The 11,391-nt window shown below is 43.6% G+C and overlaps 1 protein-coding gene across 13 annotated transcripts in view; it reads left to right on the top strand.

The window, feature by feature from the left end:
* LOC118359114 (guanine nucleotide exchange factor DBS-like) overlaps positions 1-11,391 on the top strand; it is a 73,254-nt gene that overhangs the window by 46,082 nt on the left and 15,781 nt on the right. For all 13 annotated transcript variants that reach the window (XM_035737367.2, XM_052480396.1, XM_052480401.1 and 10 more), the window contains 11 exons: positions 457-523; positions 952-1,067; positions 3,030-3,099; positions 3,187-3,279; positions 5,292-5,384; positions 5,663-5,788; positions 6,474-6,698; positions 7,296-7,388; positions 7,763-7,841; positions 8,926-8,980; positions 9,126-9,223. In XM_035737367.2, coding sequence (XP_035593260.1) covers positions 457-523; positions 952-1,067; positions 3,030-3,099; positions 3,187-3,279; positions 5,292-5,384; positions 5,663-5,788; positions 6,474-6,698; positions 7,296-7,388; positions 7,763-7,841; positions 8,926-8,980; positions 9,126-9,223 — 1,115 coding nt within the window. The remainder of the gene's footprint in view (positions 1-456; positions 524-951; positions 1,068-3,029; positions 3,100-3,186; positions 3,280-5,291; positions 5,385-5,662; positions 5,789-6,473; positions 6,699-7,295; positions 7,389-7,762; positions 7,842-8,925; positions 8,981-9,125; positions 9,224-11,391) is intronic.

Here is an 11,391-nt window from a genome sequence, read left to right as displayed (position 1 = left end):
TGGCGGGGCCTTTGGAGGAGCTTTATTGACCTATAAAATGTGACCATACATCAAACACCACTCAGTGTCTGGATGGGCTCGTGATGGCACATAAAAATCAAGACCTCAGAACTCATACAAATGTGCACATTAAAGGAGCCATTAAAGTCTGGAAATGTTAGCTTTGCTCAAGATGGTTGGTTTTATGACAACTTCCTCTGTTAATTCTCCAAAGGTCTTATTTCCTCCCTTGTACCTCCTATCTGGGGGGCTGTTGTCTTTAGCAGAGCCCCTTTTGAGTTTGTACAATAAGCTGATGACGATGTTGATGGTCATTTAGAACTTAAAGCACTTAGTGTATGAGAGGCTGATGTCCTCATTATGGGTTTTTATTAATGTATCTGCATTGACAAATACGACTAAAGGGCTTCTCTGCAATTGTTGTGTATTGACAGATCCTGTATTTTTCCTCCCCAGACACATCATGAATGAGCTGATTGAAACGGAGAGGCTGTACGTCGAGGAGCTGCAGAGCATCATGGAGGTGCGTTTGTTACTTTAATTGGCTCTCTCGTGACATGTGAAACGCTGCCAGTTAGTGGCAATAATGTCAAGGAGACAGTAGAGAAAGAGCTCCTTTCTCTGTTTACTGCACCTAGGGAAAATGAAACCCTGTTCTAAAAATCGAATTGACCGCCAGTGTAAATGTTGCATTAGATCTGCCCATTTCAGAATGCCGTGTGAACTTTTGTTGAACTTAAAATGTGCTGTCTTTATTGATTAGATGAGTCATTAGGCTACTCAAACTGTCAGTGATTGATTGAAGTTCATATCATGTTCATTCAAGTGTTATGTGTAAAGCCATGTGGAGGACAGGATTTGATTGGGTTCAGATGATCAAAGAAGTGTTGACATTATCATTGTTTTCACTGAGCCTCACTCATTAGCTTTGAATGTGGTTTTCTTCTCCAGGGATATGCTGCCGAGCTGGACAACACAGAGCTTTCCCCCCTCATCCCCGCAGCCCTGGAGAACAAGAAAGATGTACTCTTTGGCAATCTCCCAGAAATATATGAATTTCACAACAGGTGACCTAATTTCCTCTGTCTCGTTCTAAATTGCATTTCCATATTCAGTGAGTTGACAAATGTGCCTGCGATGTCAAAAGAAAAAAGGATTGGCATGGTCCCCATCCCCCCTGCCACATGACAATCCTGAGAGATAGTCTTCTTCCTCTCACTGGTCTCCCACTGCTAACAACTTCTCTTGACCTGACCTGTGTTTAACACATTCCTACTATGCATTCTTTGGCTGCAGGCACTCACATGGAACAACTGGTTATTTTATTTTCTCTCACAGCTCGGGAAGTTTCCCCCCCATTCTTCACTGGAAGCTATATATATAGAACACATTGTACCGCTTTGTCAACTATGAAGGCTCCAAATAACATTCATCATCACCAGAAGAGTATGCTACAAAGCAGAATCAATAAGTTAAGGCGTCCGCATGCTTCCCACCTGGAACAGTTCGTGCATATACTGTATTGTGACGAGATTTTGTGACGTTTGTTTCGGTCTTCGGCAAGGGTTTTTCGGCTGTTCGTGCGCATAAAGATGTTTCTGGAGGCAAGCCGAAGTTCTGAAGCTGAAGTCTATACGCCCCTTCGTGGGTAATTGGTCAACAGTAGGGAATCTTCAATTAAGTGTTTGTCATACAACTATAGACGATTTGTTTTCATGCAAATGTTTCCCCTTGAGAAATACTGTACCAAACATCCTAGTTAGATGTACAACTGCACGACTAAGATCTCTTTGGCAAAAACATCCAAATGAATGACAGATTTCTTGAGTTATTTTAGATTAATACTGACTACGGCGTCTCAACATGGACAAACAGTGCTATTGCTGCTTTTTTTTCTTCTCGTTTTTCAAGCGAATGTGGAAGGTATGCGAGCGCACTCGTTCTGTTCGCCGAGTTCGCCAGCCTAACTGAAGCATGCAGAAAGAACCCTTTAGCCAGCTAACTTTTATATCTACTGATTGATTTTCTGGCTGATTAGGAAAGCTAAGCTGTGTACTTTTAGTTGTTGGGTCAATCAGACCATGCATATTTCAAGCTTATCTTTTAATTAGATTTTTTTCGTTGATCTTGCTTTGTAAAATACCTCTGTGCAAGAAGTAAAAAATAAACAAACATCCTGCATTGTGATTGGCTGAGAGAGCTCAATTGACAGTGGGCCCTGTATTGTCTTTGGGGTTTTGTATTCTAGGCGTGATGCCCCATGTGATGGACACCCATTGTTCTGCAAGGCCCTGTGATCACTCCCTCTCAGGTGGGGTTAGGTTACAGTGAGAGAGGCAAACAAAAGGTTCCACAGGGACCCATAGAGTTCCACGCCACATGGCCATTCAATATTATGCAGGCACATTCACGTGAACATGTCCCTTCACCCCCGCTTTTCCAGTTTGTCCATATTTCTAATACAATGACAATATCCATAACACATAGATATCAGATATGTCAACAATTCAGTGCCAGGGTTTTTAGCTCTTAACACTATCATTTCATTATATGTGGATCATTTCTGTTGTATAATGTTTTATCTCTACTCGGCTAAATCCTGTCCAGTGTCCATAGCTGAAGGACTTACTGTATTAACTCCTTGGTGTGGTAATGCTTAAGGAGTTAAAACCCAGGACAAACCCCCAAGCATGATACGAATGGGACACTCATTGGGAAGGCTCAGGGTTCAGTAGGTTAATTCAATGTCAACTGCAGGGCCCCACAAAAATCCCAACCTTGTTGTTCAGACTGGCATCCATGGCTTCCATACCTTTACACATCATAGACGTTCCAAACAGAAGTGCACAGACTCTGTCTACCAGCTACAATATCCCAACATCCTCTTAACTTCCCAGCATAGGAAATGGCAATCTGATGAATGTGCAATTGTATCCAAAGTTCTACATTACTTTATGTACCTTGTAAGGGGTCAACAGGAAATGTGTTGAACTTTTTAATTGAGTTGACTTCATCCTTCTTGTTCGCAGGACATTTTTCAAAGAGCTTGAAAATTGCATGGAAACGCCAGAATTGGTAGGGACCTGCTTTTTGAAAAGGGTGAGTTCCTTGTGTTGATGTCATTTGGAAACTGAAGGCCGTTACTGTGCTGTTATGTTGCATTGCTAAGTGTCTGTCTCTCTCCAGAAAGAAGAGCTGCAGATCTATGAGAAGTATTGTCAGAACAAGCCCCGATCAGAGGCACTGTGGAGACAGTGTGGAGACAGCCTGTTCTTCCAGGTGACTCCCATTCCTTGGGTGTCTAAGTGTTGTCATAGTTATGACATAGCATTCCACTGTATAATGGTGTCCGTTTACATTAAAGGGATACTGTGAGAACCTTGTTCTGCTTCCCCAGAGTCAGATGAACTTGTGGATACCATTCTTATGTCTCTGCATGCAGTATGACGTTACGCTACCGTAAATGTAGTTACGCTGTACATGTAGACTTCCAGTCATTGCGCTCATGCTCGTTAGCATTGGCTTTCGAAACTATCGCTAAATTCCTTCATACTGAACGCAGAGACATACAAATGGAATCCACAAGTTCATGTGACTCGGGGTGAGTGGATTAAATGCCGGAAGTTTGCAGTATCCCTTTAAGCAACATGTCAATGGAAAAACATACATTTCCTGTTGTTTAGGGTACGGATTTGGCTTGACAGACAGTGCATTCGGAAAGTATTCAGACCCCTTGACTTAAACCACCCCCCTTTTTTACATTACAGCCTTATTCTAAAATGGATTAAATCGTTTTTGTTCCCCCTCAATCTACACACAATACCCCATGATGAAAACAGTTTTTTAGAACATTTTACAAATGTATTAAAAATAAAAACGGAGATCACATTTCCATAAGTATTCAGACCCTTTACTCAGTACTTTGTTGAAGCACCTTTGGTAGCGATTACAGCCTAGTCTTCTTGGGTATGACACTACAAGCTTGGCACACCTTTCTTCTCTGCAGATCATTGTTCTCTGCAGATCCTTTCAAGCTCTTGTCAGGTTGGATGGGGAGCGTCGCTACACAGCTACTTTCAGGTCTCTCCAAGAGATGTTCGATCGGGTTAAAGTCCGGGCTCTGGCTGGACCTCTCAGGGACATTCAGAGACTTGTCCCGAAGCCACACCTGCATTGTCTTGGCTGTGTGCTTAGGGTTGTTGTCCTGTTAGAAGGTGAATCTTCGCCCCAGTCTGAGGTCCTGAGCGATCTGGAGCAGGATCTCTCTGTACTTTGCGCCGTTTATCTTTCTTTCGATCATGACTAGTCTCCCAGTCCCTGCCACTGAGAAACATCCCCTCAGCAGGATGCTGCCACCACCATGCTTCACTGTAGGGATGGTGCCAGGTTTCCTAAAAAATGTTATGCTTGGCATTCAGACCAGATAATCTTGTTTCTCATGGTCTGAGAGTCTTTAGGGGCCTTTTGGCAAACTCCAAGCGGGCTGTCATGTGCTGTTTAGTGAGGAGTGGCTTCCGTCTGGCCACTCTAACATAAAGGCCTGATTGGTGGAGTCCTGCAGAGATAGTTGTCCTTCTGGAAGATTCTCCCATCTCCACAGAGGAACTCTGGAGCTCTGTCAGAGTGTCCATCGGGTTCTTGGTCACCTCCCTGACCAAGGCCCTTCTCCCTCGATTGCTCAGTTTAGCCAGACGGCCAACTCTAGGAAGAGTCTTGGTGGTTCCAAACTTCTTCCATTTAAGAATGATGGAGGTCACTGTGTTCTTGGGGACCATCAATGCCACAGACATTTTTTGGTACCGTTCCCCAGATCTGTGCCTCGACACAATTCTGTCTCGGAGCTTTACAGACAATTCCTTCAACCTCATGGCTTGGTTTTTGCTCTGACATGCACTGTCAACTGTGGGACCTTATATAGACAGGTGTGTGTGCCTTTCCAAATCATGTCCAAACAATTGAATTTACCACAGGTGGAATCTCAAGGATGATCAATGGAAAGAGCATGCGCTCAATTTGGAGTCTCATAGCAAAGGGTCTGAATACTTATGTAAATAAGGTATTTCTGTTTTTTTATTTGTAATTAATGTGAAAACATTTCTTAACCTGTTTTCGCTTTGTCATTATGGGGTATTGTGTGTAGATGGATGAGAATTATATTTATATTTTCAATCCATTTTTAGAATGAGTCTATAACGTACCAAAATGTGGAACAAATCAAGGGGTCTCAATACTTTCTGAAGGCACTGTAAATAATTGCAACAGGAAACATTCTATGATGTTTGTTACTGCAGGAATGTCAGAAGAAGCTGGACCACAAACTCTCCCTGGATGCTTATTTACTCAAGCCTGTGCAGAGGATCACCAAGTACCAGCTGATGGTCAAGGCAAGTTTAACACTGAGGTTAATATTTCACTTCAGCACTATACAATCACAGGCTTATTCAAATTTTAGAGCAACACACAGATAACAGATAAGATGTAAATGTCTTCACTGCTCAAACATCCTCCTTCACTGCCCAAGGGCTAACATGCAAAGCACTTCCTTCAGACGGATCTAATTTGAAGACCTTGACTCTCAAGCAGAGGAGGCTGGTGAGAGGAGCTAAGATGCATTATTTATCCCACTTGGCTTTGTCCTGACCCGGCTCTGTTTCCTTTGTAGGAGATGCTGAAATGCAGTAAGAACCAGGAGGGTACTGCTGAATTGGAGGAGGCCCTTGCCACCATGCTGGACATCATCAAGTCTGTCAATGACTCCATGCATCAAATTGCCATAACGGGATTCGAGGTCAGTAGTTTCAAGTTTTATTAGTTGTAAAATGGACACGAGATGCATCGTATACACACCGTCCAATGAAATGGAAACTTGCAGGTTCCTTCTTGACAATGCAAAAACAACAAGAAATAATAAAGCATAACAACACGAACATAAAGTAAATGGCTCAATAGAATATAATAAATATTTTAGCAGAGGTAAGGAAGGCACAATTTATAGTCCAATATTTACACGTGATTTGGGGAAGGGGGGGTTGGGTATGTGTTTTAAATTCTGCTCCCTATTGTGCAGTATGGTAGCAGGAGTTGTGCTGTGTGTGAATCATGAATGTGTGCATGTGTCAGGTGGTCAGTCCAGTTCAAGTGTTCAGCAGTCTGATATCTTGAAGATAGAAACTGTCTCTGAGCCTGTTGGTATCAGACCTCATGCTCCAATACCGTCTGCCTGACGGGAAGGGAGTGCACAGCTCCTGGCTGAGGTGTATGACTTGGCTGGAGTGAAAGGGTTTGAAAAATCAGTCCGATTTAGATCCTTACTGTTCCTATCTTAGAGTGGATCTGTTGGGCTGTGTCAAAGTTCCAGGAAGTCCTGCTGTTAATCAGTTTGACTAATCTGTCGGAGAGAGTGTTATGGCTTGGTGTACTGTATGTGTGAGGGTGTAGGACTGATGTCCCCTGTGTGCCTCTCCCATCACCAGGGGAACCTTAGTGAGCTGGGCAAGCTCCTGATGCAGGGCTCATTCAACGTGTGGACGGACCACAAGAAGGGCCACAGCAAGGTGAAGGACCTGGCTCGCTTCAAGCCCATGCAGAGGCACCTGTTCCTCTACAATAAGATGCTGCTTTTCTGTAAGAAGCGGGAGGAGACCACGGACGGACACGAGAAGCCGTCCGCCTCCTACAGCTTCAAACACTCCCTAAAGGTGAGGTTGGCTTGTGGGGTCAGTTCCTTGTTGGACAAACATAACAATTGCTCACCTGGAATTTGAATGGTTTTAACTGACTGCCGGGCTATAATTCTCACCATCCTCCACTTACTTCCCCCTTCTCATATGGAAACTTTACAGTGGCTCTCTCCGATCCCCTGAGAACCTTGGAATTCACTGTCATGCCACAAATTTCAATTCAAGCTAATCTAGATGCATGAAAAGCCAGGGCAGGAAACAGGGCCCTGAGATGACAGGACCTCCTTTCATCAATGGGATGCTGGGACAACCCTTTGTTTTCTAAAGGAAATATTTGATGAACTTGTTTTTTTTTCTCTCACTCGCTGATATAAAGTGCTGTGCATGTAATACACTCTGACTGTCCAGGGCTGTTTCAGGATAGAGCCATTCAATTGGAAATAAAGCTGAACTAAAAGGCTGTAGCAGTTCACATTCATTTGCAGAATACAAGAGCCTCTGAGCAGGATTCTATCTTTAAATTCTTCTCTTTACGTGTGTTTATGTGAAGCTGCAGGAGAAATCAGAAATATAAAGCTGTCATTGTTGTTAACCACAGTCTTGCCCCTGTTTCAGATGAGTGCTGTAGGAATCACCGAAAATGTCAAAGGAGACATTAAGAAGTTTGAGGTCTGGTATAACGGCAGAGAGGAAGTTTACATCATTCAGGTACATGTCCATAAACTTTCTGTGTTAAAACTAAAACTCTATTGTTTCCATTTAAATTACTAGTTATTTTCCAAAGAATACTAAATAGATGCCAGACTTTGTAATAAGAGCTGTGATTCAGCAACATTCTTTTCTAAGAAGCATACCTCTCACTCCTGAGACATTTGTCATGAAGACGTCAAATGCCTTTTCTGTATGATATTCTCCCTGTGACCACTTGGTGGCAGTGTTGTCCCACTGAGAGTAGCTCCTCAGACGTCGCTACAACAGAAACATCCACTGTCTGGTGTGAGGGAGGCTGTACAGTTAAACCTCAGAAGGTGTTTATATATATATATGGATATATATATATATATTAGTGTGTGTCTCCCCAGGCTCCCTCCATGGATGTGAAGAACATGTGGGTGTCAGAGATCCGGAAAGTTCTGACAGGCCAGCTCGAAGCGTGCAGAGGTATGCAGTGTGTGGGGATTCTCTGTATAGGCATATTTATACCACCCTCTCAGCTCCCACACTGGACACCTGGACACAGCCCTGACGCCTCCCAGAACGGTGATGTGAATGTTAAGCGGGGGGGGACTAGTGTTTGAGAACACTTACCTGACCAGATGGTACAGTCCACACATTCCTGTCCTCCTCTCCTGTCCTCTCCCTCCACCTCCCTAGTAGTATGCATCAATCGCCCCATGTTCCGCTCCGAAGCGCCTGACAGTCAGGAAAACGACCCTCTGTGCAGTGTGTCCACTCGACTGAACTGACAACCTGTGTGTGTGTGTGTGTGTGTGTGTGTGTGTGTGTGTGTGTGTGTGTGTGTGTGTGTGTGTGTGTGTGTGTGTGAGAGAGAGGGTGTGTGTGTGTGAGAGAGAGAGGGTGTATGTGTGAGGGGACTGGGTAATGACACAGCAGCCCTCATATGAAGCAGAGAGAGAGAAAGAGGCTCTGGCCTGACGGAGGGCTGGATGTGATTTACACCTGTCTCTGCTGGCAAGTGGTGGGAGGGGAGCACGTACAGCAGCATAGAGAAGCACACAAGATAAGCCAGTGTGAGATGTTAAAAAACCCAGCGACATGGGGTTTGTGCAATAGCAGGACAAGGCAGTGGCTTGTACTGCAGCTGTTTGATTTGATTCCTCCCCTGGGCTTTGGCAGTCAACTGCCCTGTCCCTCCTGTTAAAGACACAGATTAGGGGCTTCCATTCTGTCTACACCACTGTTTTGGCTCACGGCTTCTGGTCTGACTACACTGTTTTGGTCCACATACCCTCCTGTGGCTTATGTAACTCCTGGGATTTCTCCTGTTTTATCGCCTGGCATTGAAACATAGTTTTATCAACCTGCTTTTGACTGCAGGTTTCTCACATAGTCCTACACGCAGTGTGATGTACACAAGCATGCAAACAACAAATATATACACACACACACTTGCATACCTATGAATCCACCTCCCTGACCGTTTTATGTCAATTTAACCTAAACTAATATGTCGTTCCATTGAAAATCTGTTATATTCTAATACCATTTTTCTCTCCATTCACAGAGGCCAGTCAACTCCATCAGAAGATCACTGAGAATGTGTATCATGCTCCCATGAGGTAGAGTACTTGGTCTCACAACGTTTTCATCATGTCGTGTGATTGAATGGCAGCAGCGCATAGATGCTCCCAAGTACAGGGAATGTAATGCTTCTGTAGTGGCTGTGTGATTGACTGTCTCATATCGCTCCTCTCCGCCGCTCAGAAACATGCGCAAAATGGCCCTGAGGCAGTCGGACTCGTCTAGCCCGGAGACAGGCTTCAGGAGGAGCAACCCCAGCCCCAACATGAGACAGAAACGAGGTGAGAGATCACACAGCCGCTGACGGCCCCCGCTAAACTAGGGCTGTGGCGGTCATGGCATTTTGTCAGCCGGTTATTGTCATGCAAAAGACTTCCAGTCTCACGGTAGTTGACCTTTAATTAACATGAACACGTTTATGGTCTTTGGAACATTTACTAAATCAATTTAATATACACCATCACAATAAATATATATTTTTTGTCAGTTCTAAAACACATAATGATATGAAGAAATACATTTCAGAAGAACAGAATATGAGTTGGCCTACTGTCGGCCCATGTTATCTGGCTATGCTCCATGCCATAGGCTGTAGGCTTGTTCAATTAGCTGACAAGATTTTATAGTAAGAAAGATATCATTGAACTTAGCTGAATAAATATAAAGGATATTTTGCTCATTCAGGATCGATTGACTGCGCATATGAAGTGGCCATGTTGAGCATAAAAGAGATAATTTGAAACAGGTCCTACATGCTCGATTTAGATTTGGCAACTTTAGTTGTGAATGATACAAACTTTAGAATGTCTTACAAATCAAAACATACAGTACCAGTCAAACTTTTGGACACCTACTCATTCAAGGGTTGGGTTTTTCTTTATTTCTACTGTTTTCTACATTGTAGAATATATAGTGAAGATATCAAAACTATGAAAAGAAACATATGGAATCATGTAGTAACCAAAAATTTGGTTAAACAAATCAAAATATATATTTAGATTTTAGTTTCTTCAAAGTAGCCACCTTTTGCCTTGATGACAGCTTTGGACACTCTTGGCATTGTCACGTTGAAATAGGAAAGGGCCTTCCCCAAACTGTTGCCACAAAGTTGGAAGCACAGAAGCATTAAGATTTCCCTTCACTGGAACTATAGGACCTAGCCTGAACCACGAAAAACAGCCCCAGACCATTATTCCTCATCCACCAAACTTTACAGTTGGCACTATGCATTCAGGCAGGTAGCGTTCTCCTGGCATCCGCCAAACCCAGATTCATCCGTTGGACTGCCAGATGGTGAAGTGTGATTAATCACTCCAGAGAACGCATTTCCACTGCTCTGTAGTCCAATGGTGGCGAGCTTTACACCACTCCAGCTGACTCTTGGTATTGAGAATGGTGATCTTAGGCTTGTGTGTGGCTGCTTGGCCATGGAAACCCATTTCATGAAGCTCCCGACGAACAGTTCTTATGCTGAGGTTGCTTCCAGAGGCAGTTTGGAACTCGGTAGTGAGTGATGCAACCGAGGACAGACCATTTTTACACACTATGCGCTTCCGCACTTGGCAGTCCCATTCTGTGAGCTTATGTGGACTACCACTTCGCGGCTCAGCTGTTATTGCTCCTAGACATTTCCAATTCACAATAGCATCACTTACAATTGACTGGGACAGCTCTAGCAGGGCAAACATTTGACAAACTGACTTGTTTGTCAAATGATTTAGATGCACTATTGTAAAGTGACTGTTCCACTGGATGTCATAAGGTGAATGCACCAATTTGTAAGTCGCTCTGGATAAGAGCGTCTGCTAAATGACTTAAATGTAAATGTAAATGTTGTTGGAAAGGTGGCACTCTTTGACCATGCCATGTTAAAAGTCACTGAGCTCATCAGTAAGGCCATTCTACTGCCAATGTTTATCTATGAAGATTGCATGGCTGTGTTCTCGATTTTATACACCTGTCAGCAAGGCTGAAATAGCCGAATCCATTAATTTGAAGGGGTGTCCACATCAACCACTGTTTGAGGAACATGCACTCACTGGTGATATTCCACCAAAACTCTGTATGCAATGGCTTCTCCAACCTTGTACCTGCAGCTAAGTGCTTGGGAAACCAAGTGAAATCTGTTGGCAAACATCGATAGTAACATATTTGTTGACAGCCCGTCTGCACGCTCGAGAAAGGAATAATGGAGAGGGAGGAAATCGAAACGCATGCTGGTGAGATATTCTGTATAGCCGTGTCACCCAATTCATTTTGAAAATATAAAAATGCCCTATTACGAGGCTATTCAAAATACAAATTCACTCATTGTAGGCGAACTGTAAGCCGCACTGCACAATCAATGAACCAACAGCATCGCTTAGAGCTATACGTTCACTCTCAGACTCATGGATAGACATTCTGGAGTGTAGCATGCGTAAGGTAACCAGTCCATCCAGTATGCATT

The sequence above is a fragment of the Oncorhynchus keta genome, chromosome 26 (genome assembly GCF_023373465.1).
Source record: "Oncorhynchus keta strain PuntledgeMale-10-30-2019 chromosome 26, Oket_V2, whole genome shotgun sequence".
Taxonomy (NCBI): domain Eukaryota; kingdom Metazoa; phylum Chordata; class Actinopteri; order Salmoniformes; family Salmonidae; genus Oncorhynchus; species Oncorhynchus keta.
This window is presented reverse-complemented; position numbering and strand designations above follow the sequence as displayed.